General features: G+C 46.4%; 2 protein-coding genes across 4 annotated transcripts in view; both read right to left on the reverse strand.

Moving 5' to 3' along the window:
• Window positions 1-434: 434 nt before the first annotated feature.
• Window positions 435-8516, reverse strand: MAP6D1 (MAP6 domain containing 1). Its single transcript, XM_072807593.1, has 4 exons — window positions 8086-8516; window positions 3610-3727; window positions 2939-3101; window positions 435-2253 (listed from the first exon to the last, which is right to left on the reverse strand). The coding sequence occupies exons 1-3, from the start codon at window positions 8478-8480 to the stop codon at window positions 3021-3023; spliced, it is 594 nt and encodes a 197-aa protein (XP_072663694.1). The 5' UTR covers window positions 8481-8516; the 3' UTR covers window positions 435-2253; window positions 2939-3020.
• A 3419-nt stretch (window positions 8517-11935) lies between these two features.
• Window positions 11936-22310, reverse strand: part of PARL (presenilin associated rhomboid like) — a 47457-nt gene continuing 37082 nt past the window's right edge. The window contains exons 8-11 of one of the 3 annotated variants that reach the window (XR_012021797.1): window positions 17150-17229; window positions 16041-16142; window positions 15804-15901; window positions 11936-12263 (exon numbers count right to left, since the gene is read on the reverse strand). Coding sequence is in view for 2 of the 3 variants with exons in the window: in XM_072807590.1 (XP_072663691.1) it covers window positions 12152-12263; window positions 15804-15901; window positions 16041-16142 (312 nt within the window). In the remaining variant the exon portion in view is untranslated. The remainder of the gene's footprint in view (window positions 12264-15803; window positions 15902-16040; window positions 16143-17149; window positions 17230-22310) is intronic. The other 2 variants (XM_072807590.1, XM_072807592.1) reach the window with 2 other exon arrangements.

Genomic DNA, 22310 nt, shown 5'->3' on the forward strand with positions numbered 1-22310 from the left:
GTCAGCCTTTAAGGAACTAAGGTGTCTGGAGGACAGAGAATAGGGGTGTTACTGAGGCTTCTTTCCCTAATGACTGATGTCACCTCGGCTGGGGACTCCTTCTCAGGACCGAAGCCTGTGTGAACGGGGCAGGCAGAGCTGACCCCACTAATGGGGTGTCTGCAGGGTCAAGGTTCTTTCAAAGGGTGCTTTTTGGAGTTGGACCTGAAATCCTGGTGGTGGTACGGGTGTGAAAGAGTTCCCATTTGCAGTGGGTTTTTCTGACTTTTGAAGCACCATGGAACACAGAGGCAGGACCCTGGTCTAAATAACTGCGGGTGAGGACTTTTGGGGCTCCCCTCTCTGTGGGCCTCACAGTGCATCCTCAAGGTGGGTCGAGGCGGCCACTGGCAGTGCTGACACAAGTTATAAAATCATTGATACTGAACACTTGCTTTTGGCTGAAATTAGCTAACAGATTGAACTTTTTATTTTTAAAAACATTACTCTGTAGAATTAATACAAAAATGGTTATCATATAGAAACATTAGCAAATACAGTAAGGTGTAAAAAATTTAAAGTTACCCATAGTTCCCCTTCCCAAAGAGAACTACCTTAGTATTCCAATGCATTTTCCCATCTTTGTCTATTTTTTTTTCTTTGTCTATTTTATATACATGTATTGTGTGTGATGTGGGTTCATACCGCACTTGAGACTGTTGCCTCAGTTGCTTTGGAAGGTCACTCCAGTAACATGATGGGCCTTACTAGTGGGAGGAAGTCCCTTCTTCAGAACCCCAGTCTCCTAATAATGAAGCCTGGCAAAGAAGATTATCGAGTTGGGGGTTTTGTGGAAAGCTATCTGTTCCAGTGCATTCCAGAAAGGTTCTTAGGCATGCAGTATGCCTTGAGAGGCAGGCCGGGTGAGGCACAGGGTGCTCCTGCTGCTATGGTGCTGACGCGGCCGGGAACAGCAGACCTGTGGTGTCTGGCTGAGGTACAGCCTTTCTGGTCTACAAGCTCGGGGGAGGGAAGGGTGACAGGGGCAGGGTTTAGGGAGAAGGACTGTGTCTGTGGCATCAGGGGGACCCAAGCTGCAAAGGAGAATAGAGCCGGCTCCATGGGGAAGGAGGAAGGGGGGGCCTGGGCAGGAAAGGACAATTGCCATGTCTGTGCTCTGTTGTCCATTCACTGTACTGAGCAGCACCCTGCCCGTAAACATAAACCGGCTCGGCGAGGGAGGGGGTGGTCTCCTTACTGTGCACATAAGGAAATGGAAGCTGAAACTGCTCACAGGTAGTGAGGAGAGAAGTCAGGATTTGAGCCCAGAATTAGCTTCAAGGACGGACTTTTCAACCTAGGCTCTGGGAGATGCAGAGGGGCAGTGCGGTGCAAGGGGAGGATGGTACGTCCTGTGAATACCGCGCACGCCACCGGTGTGGATGGCGGTCCAAAGGGAGAGACCCTGGGATCCATAAGCCTCCAAGGGACAACCAGGACTAGCCATGACCCGCCAAAGTCCTTATTACCAAGAGGGGATAAAGACATGAGAGAAGGTGCTCTGGGTTCACAATTAAAGAAATAAGCTAACAAGAAATTGTAACCGTGCATTTTTGTGTTTTAGTAAAATCTGAGATTGTATGGTTAATCTGTTCATTCCCCACAGAATGCACAGCGGCAGGCAGTCTCTTTTCTCTTAGAAACCACTAGCATGCAAACCAATGAAGTCGGAAATAATAGAACCCTTTGTGTAAGCATATGGTTTGGGTTCTGCCTTTAAAATGATTCAGAGCATTTCCTCCGCTGCGCGGAGGAGCAGGCTGTGCCAGCCCGAGGCAGCCCTTTGAGGGACCAGCCCAGCTCCTGGTCTCGGGTTGTGAGCTGGGAGGGCCGGCGCCGCTGGCTTAAGTAAATGCCCACCAGCCAGCGCGTGAGGCAGAGAAGGATGAACATCCAGAGGGAAATCCTGGACGGAAGACAGCTTAGCTTAAACCTCTGATCTCTGAGAGGGGCCGAACTCCGAGTGTTTGACCACCTGCTGTGCAAACGGGGCCAGGCTTGTTCCAGGGCCACATAGGCTGGGACTTACCGGGAAAGGAGGCAGCTTTCCAAAGCCGACAGCTGCCTCCTCACAGTGAGCTCCCCGACTGTAAGGGAGAGCAGGGTGGGAGTCATCTAGGTGTAGATAACATTTTAAAGTCTTTCAGGGAATGAGGCTAATGCCACTTCGTCCCAAGGAAGCCAGTGTGTATGGTGTTCCCTTTTAGTTGTCAACTGTAAGGGAAAAAACTGGAATTAGTAATAAAATGTGGGGCTCAGAAACCTACAAGGTAAATGCCATTCATTCACTACTTGTAGCACTCCTCACAAGAAGCCTTTTGTTAAAACTTAACGGTTGTCTGGGCCCTAAATCATGTCGTTAAAACGGAAATCCTATGATTGATACTCCTCCTTTTGGAAATGGCATCCTACTCAGCAGCATCATGGGTCACATGCAGGTGATAACCCAAGAGTTCTTCAACCTGAATGTGTGGGGCATTTGTAGGAACACCCAGGGACAGGCCCTTGGGTTGCCATAGGTTACAAAGTTCTTGTGCAGCCTGGGAAAACAACAAAGTGGACATTAACTGGTTCTTTCAAGCACCTGTTATGTCCATATTCCTCAGCTCACACAGACCAATTCAGTTTACCACAGAATTGGTCCTTAGGTTCTTCAGATTTAAAAACTGAAGGGTGGCCAAAAGAGGCAATTAAAAAAAGATCCGAAGCCTTCTGTACACTTCTCGAGGAACAAGAGGCTGGTGGGGGCCCAGAGCTGAGCAGGGTGATGCTGTGTCCATCTGCGCCCCTGCTCTGCGCCAGGCCCACAGCCCAGGTGGCAGCCGGGGAGGAGCGGTGCCCACAGTAAGCAAGACGGGCCCTCCCCCTCGGACGGAGAGGGCCAGTCCCAGGATCTCACCCCAGTCCCCAAGTGGCTGAGCACTGCTCCATCTTGGCGGCAGTGGGTTCGGTCTCCGCTGTGGCCCTCTCCGTGGTGGGAGTCACACATTGAGGATCCGGGGAGCTGATGCCTGAAAGATGGCTGAGGGGTTAGGGGTAAACTTCTTCCTCCCCTCAGGAGCCTGGAAAATGAAATGTGGTGCCGTATCAGTGTGCCTTTCCCACGACTTACCCTCCCCACCACCTCCCACCGCAGCTCCTGGAGGAAAACTCCTGCCTCCTGACCTCTTTATCCTCTAAGAGTTGAGACCACCTGCTTGGGGGATCTGTGGGGGGGAACATGCAGGGGGCAGGGTCACTGCATTAGTAGGACAAATATGGCACCTGGACCTTCCATTCTGCTTCCTGAAGCCTCCTTTGGGTGGAATCAGGCGGCTAAAGAGTCCCCACCTCCCATCTTTCCTCCCTTACACAAATGCCAAGGATGTGGAAGGCTCATTGCTAGTGCTCAGTGGCCAAGGGTAAGATGGGGATTTAGGACGGAAAGGGACATCCTGCTTGCCAGAGGCGCCAGCGCTGGGGAGATGGCCACCCCGCCAGCAGTAGGGGACCATCTAGAAAAAGACTGTTCTCACACCATCTGCAGCCTGGAGCCCAGCCCCGTGCCTGCAGCACCAGTTTCAGGCTGACCTGGAAGCTGTCCCGGGGGCTGCTGTCCCATCCAGAGCTGTGGGTTGTTATGACTGTGGCGGGTCTCGCCTTTGTGGATCTCGACGGCTTCACTCCGGTCCAGGCCTGGAATTCCTGTCTGGAATAGAGAACACAGTCACCACCCTGCTCAGAGTCCGTCATCCCTCCCGACTCTACAGGGGCCACCGCCATTGCCCTGTGCTTCCAAGACGTCCTGGCCAGTCTTCACTGCTCACATCCTGCTCTGGATCCAGAGCAAGCACCTGGTACGTGCTGCGCAACGGAAACCAAGTCCCAGCCCTTCCTTAGTGCTCCCACTTTTGTCTCTGGGCCACTTTAAGGGGCCCTAGTCACCCAGAACCAGTGAAGGCTGGTCACCTCCAGCCCAGGTCACTTACATCCACAGAAGGTGCTGGCCAGGACAGTGCCCAGCACAGCAAATTTCTTCTCTACTTGGTTACAACTGAGAAGGAAAAACAAGGTTCAGTATTGTTTACTTTTTAATAATTTCTTATTAACTCCTACAAAACAGAACAGGTTGTAGTGACTGTCTCAACTACAAGCTGGTCTGGCTTTAAACGGCTCCGTGCACACATGTTCCAGCCTGGACGAAGGAGGGAAGGTGGTTGGCTCCCTGGGCAGAAGTGACAAGGCTGGCACAAACTAGCTTCATGTTCTTGAAGTTTTTTTTTTTTTTTTTTTTAAGATTCATGTATTTATTTTTAGAGAGAGGGGAGGCAGAGGGGGAGAGAATCTCAAGCAGACTCCAGGCTGAACTCTCTGCTGAGTGGGAGTTCCATCTCACGACCCTGAGATCATGATCTGAGCTGAAATCGAGAATTGGACATTTAACCGACTATGCCACCCAGGTGCCCCCTTGGAGTACATTTTTTGACAAAGACTTATTTCCTCAATTCTTCTGCATAAAAGACCTATTTCTTTTAATTCTTTCAACGCCCCTGCTAGACAGCTCAGGAAGGCAAAGACCTGCTGTGTCCAGGAGCACCTGCCAAGGCAATGTTCTGTAGAAAAGTGTCCAGCTGGCCAAGGGAGCACCCACATGTGGGCTGGATCCATTCTTGTCTCATCCCACCCACAGCCCTGGCTGGGTTTCAGGCCCAGAAGTCAACAAAGCTGCCTTTTCTCCTTGGCAGCAGCACAGCTGGGCACCACTGGGCAGGCCTTGTGTGTAGGGAGCAGCTGTGTCTGTCCGTGGTCAGCACTCAGGGGTGCCAGGAGGCGAGCTGGGCCAGGGCCCTACGGATCACTTATGCTTCTGAAGCTGCAAGTTTCCAAAGACCAGCTGCCCGAGCCATCTGCCATTCTGTTTCTCCTGGGGAAGCAGGTCCTCCCCTGGGCGTGCCCTTCTGTCCCCAAACTGAGCTGAGCCTTGGACCTGGCAGCCCAAGCCTGCCGCCCCAGGGTGGCTGCAGGGGTCACGGCACAAAGCGACCAGAGCCAGGAGCTAGAACAATGCCCATAGCTGCTCCTGGAGACCAGTGAGAGGAGACTGCAGTGGGGATGGAGACGAGGCCTCAGACCTAGAATCAGCAGGACCCCCCGTGACTGCCCAGAAGAGGAGGAGGACAGATTTATGGCTCTGGCAAAGAGGATAATAAAAACACAGGGCAAGCCAATACACCGGGTGCCTCCCCTGACCAAGCAGGCTCTCCTGTCCACCTTGTCTGGGCCTCAGCTGGGCCCTAGGGCTGCAGTCCCACGGAGGGCCGGGGGCCACCTGTGGCAAGGCCGAGCACCCTCCATCTTCATGGCTTCAAACCCCTTCATTTCTCTGAGCCTCAGCTTCCTCATGAAAAGGGCTACTGATGTATATGCAGGAGGTTATGATGAACCTTGGGGGCCGGGCACAATGGTTTGCCCTGTAACCCACCCAGGAAGGAAAGAGGATGACGACTGGGGAAGGAGGTCTAGAACCTGTGTCAAAGGTGCTAAATAGCACCTAGAGAATACCAGAGGGGAGGCTCTGGGCGCTGCCCAGGAGAGACCCAGGCTGGCGGCAAGAGCAGGATCTGCACCCATCTGGCCAAGCAAGTGAGGCAGGTCAGTTTTCACACGAGAAGCGGGGCTAGCGAGTGGCCACGAGGACTCCGGTACCTCGGCTCCCTGGATCTACTCATTTTGTTTTGTGAATTTCTTCAAACAGTTTGCTCAGATAACATGGATCTTACAAGAAGGAGCCAGAATGGAGTTTTCCTGCATCAAGTGCTAGAGCCGGGAAGTGAGGCATCCTGGAGGTCGGCTGGCATGGATTGGGAGAGCCAAGTTCAGTAGTGGTCCTGGGTTTGGGCCAGAGTTAGGGGTATGGGGACCCAGGGAGTCAAGCTCTGGCTATTTGTTTTACAGATGAGGAAAGGGTCACAGAGGCCAAGTGACCCACCAAGTTTAGACCCCAGGACACAAGAGCACCAGTGAATCCCAACTCCTGGCAGTACACTTCCCCCACTGCAGGACACAGCTCAAGAAACGAAGGGATTCGGGGCAGCAACATCTTAGGAGGTGAGGTCTTGGGGAGATAATCTGCAAAGTCCTGAGCCTGGTTTCTGATACTTGCTAAGCAGAGAATAACAACTTGTACCTTCAGCATCATTGGAGATGGGAGACCCAGTGAGACATTCAAACCCATCATCTGCTCAACGCAAGTGAGGGGCTCCTTCTAAATGGGCCCCACCTTTGCTTGAACATTACCAGTGAGGAGGAGCTTAGCACCCTGGAGGCCGCTCACCTCATCATCAGTCCGTTGGAATTACAAGAAAGCTCTTCCTTCCTGAGCTGAAGCCATGGGTTCTCCTCCTGGCTTGAAATACTGGTCATGTGAAGGTGCTGCACCCCCAGGCCCTTGGGCCCTACAGGCTTCTCTGGAGGGGATTCAGGCCCCTGCAGCTGGCTCCCCGCCAGCACACAGGAGTCAGAACCGCCCACAGCCCAGCTGGGGCCTGAGCTGGGCTCAGTGTGGGCCCTGCCCCCTGACCTTGCCCTCGCCTTTTAGCAGCTCAGCTGAGCACGCATCAGCAAACTCGAGACCCAGCCTGCAGCACCCATTCTTCACCAAGGTTCCTGAAAAACTGTGTGCCTGTGAAGGAACCTCTGGGGAGATGGAATGTTCTATGTGTCTTGATGATTATGGGACTCTTACCTTAACAGTGCTTCTAAAAATAATAAATCTGAGGGAGATAGAAAGTTCATACCTTTTTGCCCCTTTAATTCCACAGGTAGGAATTTATAAAGAAATTGATAAGCGCAAAGACAGCTATAAGGATGCTTATCATATCACAGAAATTATTTTCTCTAAAAAATGGTTTAAAGATAACACCTGTAAACGCTTAAAAAAAACCAGTTAAGAGGCTGAAAGTCACTCGGTGCCCTTCCACCCTGGCATCCCCCTCTCCTCCCCACTCTTCCTCCCCCCAAGGGTTCCTATTTGAACAGATACGGGTACATGAGTACTCCTTTTAAAAACATAAATAGTGGACACACTGTTCTGCATTTTGTTTTCTTTTTTGAGGCCGGTACCCACTCAAGATCTTCCAGATCTTCCACTATCCGTACATCCCAGGCCTCCTAGAATTAACCAGCTGCACTGGGGGGGGAGGTGGGATTGTTTCCATCTCCTGCAGTACAAGGTTGCAACATAGCTTCTATTCCTCTGCTCTCGCCCCACATTGAATACTTAGAAGGAAACTCCTGGAAATGGAGTAGTGGATTGAAAGAAGCATTTTTAATGGTTCCAAATTAGAAACATCCTAAATATTCAATGACAGATTAATAATTGAACATACATATCCATATATGGACGAATGTATATCCATCCCTAGGATGAAACACTGCACATCTACTAAGATTCATGTTGCAAAAAAATATCCAGTAACATGCAGACAACTGAAATTGATGGGAAAATGTGTATGGAATCTAAACGTACAAGAATTACAAGTGGGTATGAACTCAAATATGGATTAGAAAGAACTACCAGTTTGGGTGAGTTAAAGGAATTAACTTGTTGTAATTTCTATTTTTTTTCTATGGTGAGTTTATATTACTTTTGTACTAAGAAAGGAGCGAGCCCGGGGCAGAGCTGAGGTGGGGGCAGGGTGGACCCACAGATCCGCCCACTCAGGGCGATCCCCAGGGGGCCACCTACTGGGCGCCCTGTTTGGTCGACAAACGCCTCCACAGAGGGCACCGAGGGCACCAGGGCAAGGGCAGGAGGTCCGGCACTGGCCCACCTGGGGAAGTGCCCGGAAGCAGGTCGTGGCTCGGTGGAGGCAGTGGGCTCGGGTGGGCAGAGGTGCCCGCTCCTTCACTCGGAGGCCCGCAGGGAGCAGGGGGCCAACGGGGCGACCTCCGAGGCCGCCCGCAGCAGTGCGACGGGCGAGGGACGGGGGCTCCGGGTGCACGGCCTCAGTTTCCCCCTCCCATGGGGTACGCCCTCCCCACGCGCCCCCGCCCGAAGCCCCCTACCTGTACGACGTGGTCACCGCTGCGGCCGCGTCTGCGTCGCCGATGGGGAGCACGTACACGCCCCGGCCCGGGGCCGCGGACTGCTTGCCCCTGCGGCCGCCCGCCCCCGCCGCCGCCGCCCCCGCCCCGCGCCCCTGCGGAGCATCCCGGGGCCCCGCGGGCGCCGTCCACACCCCGAAGTCCCGCTGGTACTGAGTGAGCGGCACGTCCCGGCCGGGCTCCCGGGCGCCCGCGGGGGACGGGCCCTTGCGCGGGGCGGCGTCGCCCGGGGCGGGCTCCTCGCTCTCGAGGTCCGAGTGGCCGTGTAGGGTCAGCGGCACCGCCACGTCGGAGCGGTCCAGCTGGTTCCAGCGCCGCGCCAGGCAGCAGAGGCGGCTGATGCAGGGCCACGCCATGCCGGCCCCGGCCCCGGCCCCGGCCCCGGCCCCGGCCCCGGCCCCGGCCCGCCGCTCTGCTCCCCGCGCTCCGGGCCGCGCCGCCCCCGCCCGGCGTCCCCGCCCCCGCGGCCCTCCCCGCGCCGCCGCAGCGCCGCCCCCTGGCCTGGGGGAGGCCTCCGGGGCGGGGGCGGGGGCGGGGGCGGGGACAGCCCGGCTCGGCCCGGCAGCAGGGGCGCGGGGCTGGGGGGGCGGGAGGCGCCCGAAGACGCCTGGAGGCATTTGCCAGCGTCCCCCTCGAGGGTTTCATAATTTAACCCTTAGTTCCCTTTGATGCTGGCTTCTAACTCGGACCTGGTTTGGCGGAGAGCGAGAGCCTGGGGGCCAGCGCGGGCGCAGTACCCGCCCCCCCCCCCCCAGGCGCTTGGGCCTCGCAGGGCGCCCGGGGCTGCCGCATTGGCGCTGCGCTGCCCGCGGGCCCCGCAGGCGGGAGCGCGGGGCTGACCGCCCGGGCCCTGCTGCCAGGGAACACGTGTCCGAATCAGCCAGTTGAGTCACTACTTGCCTTCGCGATGCTAAATTTGTAACAACCAATCCAGTTTTCATTGAGAACTGGCATTAGCCCTCAATTGACCTTTCCCTGGGTTCTAAAATCCCTAATTTTAATGCATGGCAACAGAGGAGTTACATTATAAAGCTGCCGATAAATCTTTGGCCGCTGTGTTATAAAAAGTCCCTGTACCGTTTTTTTTTTTTTTTTTTTTTTTTTTTTTTTGCAGTTTGGGTAATCCGCCACTAAAGGTCAGTTTGTTTAATGCAGGACAGGGTTCCCTGGCCACACTCAAGAGACTTCCTGAGTATTTGACACATGCCCTCAATGTGCACTGCAGACCAATGACTAATTAATTAATCACACTACCGAAACGGCATTAATTACCCAGAGCTCCATCTCCAACATACACTTGGATGGTCTCCAGTCTGCATCTTGGAGGAGAAATCTGCAGTGCAGCCCTGACCAGTCAGGATACTGATTCCTCTCCCAAAGCATCCTCTCTCTTAGCTTCCAGTCATAGCAGTGACAGCTGCCCTGGCCAGGCCATGGCCCAGGAGGCAGAAGAGGAGCATGCCGTGAAGACACTAGGAGGTTGCACACCTGCTCTCTCCCTAGGCAGAGCAAGCTGTCATTGTGTGACCTCCGTGCTCCAGGGTCCTGGGTTAGCCATTGAGACATTTGGGACTACAGTACTCCATCCTGCAGGAAAAAGAAAGAAAAAAAAAGGTAGCTTTTCTTTTTATTTCATTCATTAAACAACAAAGAGCACTTACTAGGTGCCTGGAATAATGCTGGGGGACTCAAGAGGTTCAGTGTAGTAAGGCAACAACAGAATTGGATAAAGCAAGTAGGGGGTGGTGAGGCTGGCCCTGTCACCTGTAATGAGGGAAGGTGGTTGGGTAGGGGTGGGAATGCAGGGTGGGAGGTTGGGAGGTCCAGTCAAAGGCATCAGAGGCCAGACCATGGAGAGCCTCAGGGAACCACACTGAATTTAAGTTTTTTTCACGGGGGACAATGGGGAATGACCAAAGTGTTTCCAGCACCATGTAGCCATATGAAGACATGTAAGGAAATTTTAGAGACCAGCTGGAGAACAGTCTCAACAGTCTAGGTTAGAGACAAGGGGCTGAACTAAGGCACAAGCACTGGGGATGGAAGGGGCACTGGATTCTAGAAATGAGAGCTGAGAGAAGGAAATCTAGAATGGCTCCCAAGTTTCTGGCTTCCGATCAGTGAGACCACTCAGTAAGCCAGGAGTGGTATCTGAAGGGCTTATGGAGTCCTAGGACCTGAAACCATACCTGGCATGTGGTAGATCCATGTACTGGGTACAGAGGTAGTCTGTGGGCCCAGAGCTCAGAGGATGTCCTCATGAAGATAACTAAAGCCAGGGAAAGCAGAGTGAGACAAGGCAGTTGTGTTCCTGGGGGCAACGCACTTGACAGGCCAGTAGAGGAGGCTTAGTCCAAGAGGTGCGCTAGCCAGGCAGAACAGAGGCTTGGGGTGCTCACGTGTCAGTAGAGAAGCCACGATGAGAAAACACCCTAGTGGGCAAAGAGTAGTAGGGACGACTGCCAAAGCTACACTCAGTAAGACTCATGCTTCCAGAGCCGGGCTCTGACTCTTCATGAGGCCTCTCATGGGGAGAATGGCACTTAGCTGTTCAAAGGCATCAGCATGGAGGGATGTTATGGACAGAGAAGTGATTTAGGGACTTGACCTTCTAAATGCTCCTTCACTAACCATCACAAAGCAGGAAAATACATGTCCTCAGGGCCTATGTCCCTAGTCGGCCCACAGCAAGACCTAAATTTCATTTTGGACCCCATACAGAATGTCCGTGTGATCTCAGCCTCCCATCCTATCTCTGAGAAATGCTTCCTGCCTCATCTGTGTATTGCAGGGCTGGTGGCATAATATATTCAGAAATGTCAAAGCACAGCAGTGTGACCCTGAGCAGTTCCCATACATGACCATCCTGCTTCCTTACCAGCAAAGAGAGGGCTAGGTTAAAAAACAAAACAAAACGAGTGACATTATAGTTTAAGATAGAATCCTTTCTGCCTAGTAAAAATAAAGTATTTCACACTAGAGAAGAATCTGGGGGAAAAAGTACAAAGAATTGTCAAATTCTAGACAATTCCAATGTGCGGGGACATGCTGCCATTCAGCTCTCACCACTGTGAGGTGGGCACAGCTCACTCCTTTCCATGAAGCTTGACACCTAGTAGGAAAGATGGCTGCACTCCTCTCCAGGGCAGGGTGCAAGAACCGGAATCACCTACTGAGGCCACCAAAAGACTAACAAGTCTCCTATAAATCATCTCAACAAACACTACTTTTAAATTCTCAAAATGCATTTCCTAGAAATAATTTTCAATCATGAGGGCAAGCAAGAATTTTACTAGAGTGAAGCTGTTCTGATGACCACTGTCTGCTATTTCAGTATGATGCTTCAATTCAAAGAATGCACATTTTCAAATGTAAGATGCAATTAGGCTCAGATTCAAGTCTGAATTTCTCCAAGATATTTCCTTCTAACTCTTAATTTAGCTACAATTTTAATCTAGAAAGCAAAGCCTAAAAATAGCTTTTTGTATATGCCACTCACTGCCAGAAAACATTACCTTTCTTGGGAAAATTTAGAAAATACTACAGCTGTTATTTCAGTCCACGCCAGCCAGAAGATCTTTTTTTTTTTTTTTTTTTTTTTTTTTACCTGCCAACCAACCAAAGGAAAGGGTAAGTGAGGAAGCAGAGATGCAAGGAGGCCAAAGTACAAAAACAAGCATCTCTGAGTTTCAATTAGGCCTTTCCCTGTGCACTCCTGCCAAGTTCACTGCTCAAACTATGTCAGATATAACACTAATAGCAAGACTCCAGGGCAGCATTAGTGCTCTTCAAAAGGGACACACACCCTCTGTTTACAAACTAGAGATATAAACCTTTATTTCACAACTTTGTCATAATTCACTTTCTGGTAAGACATGTACTGGAGACAGAGTTTAAAATACTGGGAAAGCTAGATGCTGGGTGTCTTCCAAGCAGGAGCAAAGATGTGGTCACTCCAGGGCTGATGAGTTCCTGGGACTCTCCAGGCAGCACGGGGCACATGCACCAGTATCATCTGATCCCAGTTCTACTTAGAGCCGCCTCCTTTTTTGGGGCTGTTAGTCCTCATTTCATGCCAAATTTTCACTAGAGGCTCCCTGTTCTTCCAAATGAGTTCATGACCATAAGTAATATACCATCTGGGGAGGAGAAAAACAAACCAGGCTCAACATTCAAACAGTATGACATACAAATGTTAAGTACCATGATGATATCAAATTGACATTTAAAAACTGAATGCCATGGTTATTTACTATCTTGTTTATTAAAATAGCTGATTGATTTATTTGATGTAGATCAATGACTCACTGTTAATATGGAGTGTATGACAGATCAAGAGGAAAAAAAAAAAAAGAAAGATAAAAGGGATGGGACTATGTGTGACACATACTACTTTTGATTCACTACTGCAACTGAGCATCACCTCCCCATTACAGACATGAGGAAACCAAGCCTCAGAGAAAGCAATCTTCTCAGGAGCTAACAGCTTCTAAGGACTCACCTGAAGTCTAGACTGATCCTAAGCCTGGTCCCTCTTCACTACATTAAATGTAAGAAATGTCAGCATTCAAATTCACTAATGATGGCTTCAATAGTTTAAATGCTTCTCGTCATCTTCCACCTGGCTACACAAAGCTATCTGCTGATCCAAATTCTGCCCACCTTTAGAAATATAGTTCCAATCCCTATTCCGCTCTTAAATACTGCCAAAAAAGCAGCCTAAAGCAATGAGCTGAGGAAAATGAAGCACCGAGATGTTCAGTAACTTACTTTGCCCAGGCTACACAACTAGCGATCACCAGAACGGACACTAGAACCTAAATCTGATTCTGAAAGTGGTGCCATAATCACTACTACTGCATCTAGGGAAAATCTACTGTAAGCTGAGGAACACAAAGTTGAGAGACCACTGAGCAATGCCTGCCTTTAGAAGCCCACAGGCCTAGGTACTGCAAGACCAGGAGCTCTACCCGAGGGAGGCACAGGCTGTAAGTATAACTCGGGGGCACCTACCTCTTCCTCTCTTGGGCTAGGGGAAGGCTGTGAGGGCTTCCTGGAGGAGACGGGGTTGTCTGGAATGACTGTCATTGAAAGCTATGACTGAAACTTTTATTTTTGCCCTCCTTGCCCAAATAGATTTCATGTTCCCTGAGGCAGACACCAGACTGTGTTAATCTTTGCATCTCTTCAAACACCTGACTGAAAACATGCTCTATTTAAATGGCTTAGATTAGTATCAGAATAGCAATTTAATGTTTCATTTTTTTTTTAAGATTTATTTATTTATTCAGAGAGAGAGAGAGAGGCAGAGACACAGGCAGAGGGAGAAGCAGGCTCCATGCAGGGAGCCCGTTGTGGGACTCGATCCCGGGTCTCCAGGATCACACCCCGGGCTGCAGGCGGCACTAAACCGCTGCGCCACCCAGGCTGCCCTGTTTCAATTTTTTTAATGTTCTGTGTATGTTTATTATAAAGTACTTGTATCTTTTTTTCCCCCAAGTACTTGAATCTTAACATTCACTATATTTTTAAAAAGATCATGAAAATAGTCACCATTAAAATGTTTAAAAAAATCAGTAAATATAGAGAAAGAAAAAAGACACTTAAAGAACATGCAAATTAATAGGCATGTTACAAAATTCTTTTGGGCCTAAATCAAATTTTGTGGTGAACTTAGAACAACAGAAAAAGGATCACCTAAGATTCGAATGCAATTGTAAAACTCTTGCAAGAAATGAATCACTTGTCAGGAACTCTCCATTAATGAAGTGTCTTCCCAGATCTTTGTAATACACTTATTTCAAGCAGAGAGTCAACCAATTTAATATTACAAGTAAACTGTTCTGATCATACTTGGAAGTTCAAATATAATTGGTCATTTGGCTAAATTAAAATTAGGAAAACACTTTAAAATTACCAACTTCTAAGTTTCAGTTTGGTTTTTTTTGGTTTGTTTTGCAGCAGCTATATAGCCTAGTGCTCACTCTGAAACTCAGCTCTGCAAGGACTGGTTGTGTGACTTTGAACAGTTCCCTTCTTTAAAGCAGTTTTCTAACCTCACAAGATTTAAGAATATTAAATCAGTCCTTAGCTTGGGCACACAGCAAATATTCAAAATATGTTAGCTAGTATTACTGCAAAAGTACAGAGCGAAGACCATAACATCTGATGAGGGAACAGAGTCAAGGCAATGCGCAGGAGGATACTAATATGGTTTTTACCGTTAGTAAGGATTTCTAGCTTTAGCTTTATTAATTGAATTAAAGATGTTATAAAAGATGAATTCTGGATATGACTGAGATCTAGTAAATGAAAGGGGTTGAAATTAGAAAGAGCAAAGAAAAAGGATTCCTCTGCCTTTCAGATCCTGTACTTTAAAATACATTTGATCTAATTATTTTCAGAATGAAAAAGGTCATTTAATTATAGTTCAGAAGAATAAAAACCTGCTGAAGAGAAGATCCTTTAAGTATACATGGGAGGATCCAGAGAGATAAATTTAGAGTTCATAAAACAGAATCCTGTTTCCTAAGTCTAGGTTTCTCCTACTGTAATATATCAGGTCAGTTTCTACTATTTATAATGTGCTGCTGTTAGAGCCAGAACTCACATATGCAATTCTTTAATCATCACTGAAAATTATAAATGGCATAATGGCATTTAGTTCCACCGCCTACTGGGCAAAACTGCTCTACTTAGAATAGACTTTTCTTCTTCTTTTTTTTAAATTAAAAAACTTCAGTTTTGCATTGTCATGAAACAAAGTAAAAACCAAGTGAGGGCAAAAAGCAACATTTATGTAGGATAAGTAAGATAGTCCATCAGGGGACCCAGTACATGAGATAGAAATTACTCTGCTGAAGGGACTCTCATGGTCAGATAGGCTCCAGGAGTCCTGAGGAAGTTCTATGATCAAGTCACTCCAATGCTACTACATTTTAGGCAAAAGTCCACTGTCTGACACACAAATGGGAGATCTTGTGAACACTATACTACTATATTCAATATGGTGTGACAGAGGTAGAAAGGACTCTGGATCTGGTTTTAAATCTTTGCTTTGCTCCTAGCTGTCTGACCCGGGAAAGATCACTTTTGGGCCTGTTTCCCATCAGTAAAATGGAAGTAATAATAGTAGAATGGAAACTACTAGCTCAGAGCCTGCCACATAACTGATGCCCAGTTAAGTGGTCAACACTGGTTTTATGATCCCCAGCCTCTACTTGTTCAGGTAGCACACACCTGGACACTTGTCACAGGCAGAGTGTCACTCTGACTGCCCAGCGCTGGTGACAGGGAGGTGAGCAGCAGCAGGACAGAGGAGGCCTGAGCATGAGGAAAGGAGAGGACAACGCACACGGTGGGGCTGGGAAACAGTAGCCCAAGAGGGGCTAGGAGATCTGACAGCTCTGGACTTGGGGTGAGTGGAAGTTAAGAGTAGGGTAATGGCATAGTCTATAAATGACTGAGGCTGGGGCAGGACCTGCTCTTCTCCCTTCCAAGCTCATATGGTAGAACTGGGCAAAGCTGAAAACAACTATGTGACAGGTTTCTCAACCTCCCACCCCCCACTTGCCCCTGCTTTCGTCCCAGAGTTAACTGCCTTGTTCTGCCTTCCTAAAGGGTGGGCAGGAAGAGAGGACCAAGGAGGCAGCTTAGCAATTGGTTATACTCAAACTTACATTCCAAAGAGAGCTCCCCCGAGATGTGCTGCATGATCAAAAAATTTCCAGCCCAGGATCATTCCTGCTGTATCCATGGCAATAATGGCTTTTAGGGCCTGAAAGCCAGCAAAAGAGAATAAAACTGGTACAACTTTGATTCCTCCAGCATTGACATTTCTAATTTAAGGGCAAGAATTCAGTCAATGTAAAAATATCACCACTGTCCCCAGCACTTCACTTCATAAAAATACTCACATTCCCTGCCGTGAATGTGAACATTGGAAGGAAGATAATGGCAAGCCTCCCTTCTGGGATCTTTGTGCAGACAGCAGCAAGGACCGTCATGATTGCACCTGACTGCAAACAAACACATGTGAAAATGTGAAACTCTCAATATGCAACTGTTTCATGACTACAATGTCTAATGTAGCAATACTTTTTCCACAAAGTTTATAAGCCATACGTTTCTAGGATGAGTACATATCTTAAAAGCCTTTAGTTATTAACGTAGAAAATATCAGGCAAAGGGGGTTCAAGCCCACTACCTGGAAAGCACGAGGAGATGTGTAACCACTAGCCTGTGAGTACTTCATGAACTTCAGGGACAGTGTTAAGCATGATACATGCATCATTTCATTTAATGACTAAAAAAAAATTCTCAAATTTCCACAAAGCCACTTCACCTAGACTGTGACGTAAATTTGCCCAAAGAAACTCACATGCATGAATTTCTTCCAAGTATAATGCTTTATCTTAAAACAAAAAACACCCTGTGAAATTTATACCCTACTTCATAGTAAAACTAAACTTTTTTTTTTTTTAAGTAGATTTTTATTTATTCATGAGACACAGTGAGAGAGAGGCAGCAGAGGGAGAAGCAGGCTCCATGCCGGGCGTCTAATGCGGAACTCAATCCCAGGACCCCAGGGTCATGACCTGAGCCAAAGGCAGACACTTAACCATAGGCCACCCAGATGCCCCAAACATTTTCTTTAAAACCTTTGAGTAAGGGAGACCTGGGTGGCTCAGTGGTTGAGCATCTGCCTTAGGCTCAGGGCATGATCCTGGTCTGGGGATCAAGTCCCACATCGGGCTCCCTGAGAGGAGCCTGCTTCTCCCTCTGCCTATGTCTCTGCCTCTCTGGGTCTTTCATGAATAAATGAATAAAATCTTAAAAAACAAACAAACAATTTTTGAGTAAATGCTCTGCTCTAGAAGAGCACGTCATGTCTGTCCCATGGCTCTACATGACCACCCGTCACAGCATCCTCCCAGGGACACACATGCATCTGCCTGCCTGAGAAGCACTCTCCCCCAACAACCTCCTACTATTTTAGAGAATAAAAATCTAAATCTCAGGGCACCTGGTTAGCTCAGTTGGTAAATCATGCAAGTCTTGATCTCAGAGTCATGAGTTCAAATCCCACACTGGACCTAGGGCTTACTTAAAAAAAAAAGAAAATCTAAATGTCACAACCTTATGATCAAGAAGTCAACCATTTCTTATTATAGTTGAAATTATAATGGCTGTATTTTTTTAAATCATGTTTTTCCAGGTTGCTACATAACCTTCATAACTTAAATGTATAATGGCTATGAAGTATCTCCTGGATAAATAATGCTAATTTAAGTCTTAATGTCAGACATGTTCCCACTTCCTCTAAATGGTAGAATACTTGAGAAATTAGATCATAATCGCTAGTTCACATTAAATCTCATGATAATCATTCAACCAAATACTTGAGGCCTACTTCGTACCAGGCACAATGCAAGATGCTGTGGGTATAGAGGAGCACAAAATTAGCAGTCCCTTCCTGAATGGAGCTTACAGAAGCACAGACATAAAAACAAAATGTGATGAGCTAGGATAGTGAAGTAGGGCATGCTATGGTGGCATGTGAAAGGGAGAGCTCATTTAAGCTCAGGCTGACGTGACATCAAATTTTGCACGGAAGGGTCACCAGGCATTGGGCAATTAGAAGAGGAGGAGATGGGAAGAGTGTTCCAGGCATAAAATCAGCTTAAACCAAGCCTGGATATCAGAGAGGACAGTGAGTGGAAGAAATACAAAGAAGCCGAGTACAGCTGGAGGCCAGGGAGGAGAGCAAAGGGAGGTCAGCAATTTAACTTCATTTGTCTTCTGCCAAAGTTCTCAGTTCTAGTCACTTATTAAAAATAATAAAGCTCCGGGGCACCTGGCTGGCTCAGTTGGTAGAACATGTGACTCAGTCTCAGGGTGTAGGGTGTAGAGATTACCCAAAAATCTAAATAAATAATAAAACTTCCATGATAGACATTCTACAAAACATGTATCTACTATTCTTCAGAAGTATCAAGGTCATGAAAGACAAGATCAAGAAAGCACAAGACTGGAGGATACTAAAAAGATATGATAATTAAATGCAATATAGTATCCTAGAACAATAAAAGAACATCGTGGGAAAATGGGGAATCCAAATATAGTTTGCAGGTTAACAGTACTCTACCAATGTTAATTTTTTAGTTTGGTAAGTCATGTTTATAACAGCTGTTACCTAATGTACCCCTAATGAGATGTATCCTTCACCCTTATAATAATCACCAGAGCAAAAACTTCGAGCCAGAATAATCAATGGGGTGAGGAGGTTGACAAACAAGAGATCCCGATACTTACATAAATCCCAAAGCATCTTCTCACCAATTATACACTGATTTTAAACAGTAAAAGAAAACAGTAACTTTAGAGTAGAGAAACTGGATAACAACCAGTCAATAAATGGACAATTAGGAGCAAATGAGCATTATGTGCTTCCAGTTGTGTTACCCAAGGACAGACCACCATTCATGTAGCATTTCAACCAAAAACACACAATCAGCATCTCATCATGAGGAAATAGACAAACCCAACTGATGGATATTCTATTAAATAACTGGTCCATATGGTTCAAAACTGTTCATGACATGAGGGGGAAAAAAGGCTGATCAAAATCAACAAGCAGAACTACATCAAACCCAAAAGCTTCTGCACAGCAAAGAAAACCATCAAAATGAAAAGGTAACCTTCCAAATGGGAGAAAATATTTGCAAATCATATCTAATAAGGGATTAATTTTGAAATATATACAGAACTATAATTCAAAAGCAAAAAAACACAATCCAATTTAAAATGGGCATAAAATCTGCATAGACATTTTTCCAGACTTTTAGATGGCCAGCAGTCACAAACACAAGGAAATATCACCTCACACCTGTTTGAATGGCTATTGTTAAAACAGCATGGAAGTTCCTCAAAAAATTAAAAACTGAGGGGCATCTGGTAGTGGCTCAAGTAAGCTGGGTGTCTGACTCTTGAATTCAGCCCAGGTCATTATCTCTGGGTTGTGAGATACAGCCCCGTCAGGCTCTATACTCAGCACAGAGTCTACTTGAGATGCTCTCCCTCTCACTCCTTTTGCCCCTCCCTCTGCTCGTGTATTCTCTCAATAAATTAAATCTTTTTTTTTTTTAATTTTTATTTATTTGTGATAGTCACAGAGAGAGAAAGAGAATGAGGCAGAGACACAGGCAGAGGGAGAAGCAGGCTCCATGCACCGGGAGCCCAACGTGGGATTCGATCCCAGGTCTCCAGGATCGCGCCCTGGGCCTCCAGGATCGCGCCCTGGGCCAAAGGCAGGCGCCAAACCGCTGCGCCACCCAAGGATCCCAATAAATTAAATCTTAAAAAAAAAAAAAAAAAAAGGATGTTTTTTAAACATTAAAACCAGAATTATCATATGATCCAGTAATTCCACTCCTGGGTATTCATCTAAAGACACTAACTCAAAAAGGTGTATGCACTCCCATGTTCACAGCATATTTACAATAGCTAAGATCGGGAAACAACCTAAGTGTCCACCTATGGATGGGCGGATAAAAAAAATGTGGTATGTACATATGTGTACACACACACACACACACACAAAGAGGAATATTATTCAGCCATTAAAAAGAAGGAAATCTTAGGGCGTCTGGGTGGTTCAATCAGTTGGGCATCGGACTCTTGATTTCAGCTTGGGTCATGATCTCAGGGTCATGAGATTAAGCCTGGTGTTGCACTCTGGACTCAGCATGGTATCTGCTTGCAATTCTCTCACTCTCCCTCTGCCTCTGTGCTTCTCCCTGCTTGTGCATGCTCTCTCTAAATAATCATTTAGATTAATATAATTTATATATTTATATAATTTATATATTTATATAATTTAGAGATTATAATCTCTAAACAATCATTTTTTAAAATATTTATTTATTTATTCATAAGAGACACAGAGAGAGAGAAGCAGAGACATAGGCAGAGGGAGAAGCAGGCTCCCCAATACAGGACTCGATCCCGGGACTCCAGGATCACCCACTGAGCCAGAGGCAGACAATCACTGAGCTACCCAAGCATCCCTAAATATATACAATCTTAAAATTAAAAAATTTGAAAAGAATGAAATCTTGCCATTTGTGACACACGAATGGATTTTAAGGGCATTATGGTAAGTGAGATAAGCCAGGGAAAGACAAATACTGTATTATCTCACTTGCATATGAAATCTAAAACAAAACAAAACAAAAAGCAAGTTTTTTTTTTTTTTTAATTTATGATAGTCACACAGAGAGAGAGAGAGAGAGAGAGAGAGAGAGAGAGAGGCAGAGACATAGGCAGAGGGAGAAGCAGGCTCCATGCACCAGGAGCCCGATTAGGATTCGATCCCGGGTCTCCAGGAGCGCGCCTGGGCCAAGGGCAGGCGCTAAACCGCTGCGCCACTCAGGGATCCCAAAAGCAAGCTCTTGTATGTGAAGAAGATTGGTGGTTACCAGAGTCAGGGATAGGGAGGGCCAAAATGGGTGAAGAGGGTCAAAAGGTACAAACTTCCAATTATAAAATAAGTCAGTCATAGGGAAGCAATGTACAGCATGGCAATCATAGTTAATACTACTGTGTTACATATTTGTAAGTTGCTGAGAGAATGTAACTTAAAGGTTCTCATGACAAGGAAAAAATATTTTAACTGTACCTTGTATATGGTAATAGACTTGTTAACCATGTTTAACCAGACTCATTGTGATCACTTTGCAACTTATACAAATATAAAATCATTATGTTGTATGCTCAAAGCTATAATGATATGTCAATTATACCTCAATTTAAAAATTTTTTAAAAGCTGTGGAAGGAAATGTTCCAGCTTTTGGGATACCAGAGAGACATAACCACTAAATGCAATATATGATATTAGAGGGAGAAAAATAGCTACAAAAGACATTACTGGGACAATTTACAAAACTGTAATATGTTCTGTAAGTGAAACTAAAGTATTATATCACTTTTAAATTTCCTGAATTTGGGGACGTCTGCGTAGCTCAGCAGTTAAGCGTCTGCCTTTGGCTCAGGGTGTGATCCTGGAGTCCCGGGATAGAATCCCACATTGAGCTTCCTGAGTGAAGCCTGCCTCTCCCTCTACCTAAGTCTCTGCCTCTCTATCTCTCTGTGTCTCTCATGAATAAATAAATAAAACCTTTAAAAAAAAATAAGCAAATTTCCTGAATTTGATAACTGAACTGTAGAAAGAATCAGAATATTCATATTCTTAGAAATATACACTGAAGTACTTAAGGATAAAAGGGCATGATATATGCAACCTACTTGCAAATAGTTCAGAAAAAATAGTATGTATAAAGAAAATGACAAGTGAAATGTGGCAAACTGTTAAAAACTGGGGAATATAGTTCAAGAATATTTTGCAGTTCTTTCAAAGTGAAACACAGACTAAATGTAAAACATAAAATAAAAACTTTTAAAGAAAGCACAGGAGAAAACTCCTTGTGACCTTATGTTGGGCAAACATTTCATAGCTATGAGACCAAAAAGCATGATCCTTCAGAAAAAATAACTTAGTAAATCAGACTTTATATAAACCAAACAGTCTTCCAATGGATACTGCTGAGAGAAGACAAGATATAGGCAAAAGAGAATACTGGCTCACTACAGATAATCTAATAGGAAAGAAAATTCTCATTACTATGCATTTAATTAACTGAATGAACTGAAGGTAGACGCTATTAACCAACTGTGCCCCTTAAAAAATTGTTTTAACTGGGCAAAATATTTGAACACTTCAGAAAGACATATGGATAGCAAATAAGGACATGAAAAGATGATCAATATCATTAATCATTAAGGAAATAAAAAATTTAAACCACACAGATATCACTATATATTGGTTACAAATTAAAAAGATTGACCACACTAGGTGTTGCTGAGGACGTGAAGAAACAAAATCTCACACTGCTGGTGGGAAAGTAAAATACTATAACCACTTCGGAAGACTTTGGAAGTTCCTTAAAAGTTAAATACTTATTTGCCATACTATCTGGCCATTCCACTCCTAGGTGTTAACCCAAGAGAAATGAAAGCACACATCCATACAAAGAGTTTTACACAAATGTTCATAGCAGCTTTTCTATAATAGCTAAAAGTAGAAACAACCCAAATGTCCATCAGGTGAATGCATATACACATTCTG

Source organism: Canis lupus, chromosome 31 (assembly GCF_048164855.1).
Source record: "Canis lupus baileyi chromosome 31, mCanLup2.hap1, whole genome shotgun sequence".
NCBI classification, from domain to species: Eukaryota; Metazoa; Chordata; class Mammalia; order Carnivora; family Canidae; genus Canis; species Canis lupus.

Coding starts and splice junctions, on each gene's coding strand:
- MAP6D1 (XM_072807593.1), bottom strand. CDS start 8,480: ATGGCGTGGCCCTGCATCAGCCGCCTCTGCTGCCTGGCGCGGCGCTGG. Junction 3,728..8,085: donor GCGGTGACCACGTCGTACAG/GTAGGGGGCTTC, acceptor TCTCTATTCCAG/ACAGGAATTCCAGGCCTGGA. Junction 3,102..3,609: donor GCCCCCGGGACAGCTTCCAG/GTCAGCCTGAAA, acceptor TTCATTTTCCAG/GCTCCTGAGGGGAGGAAGAA.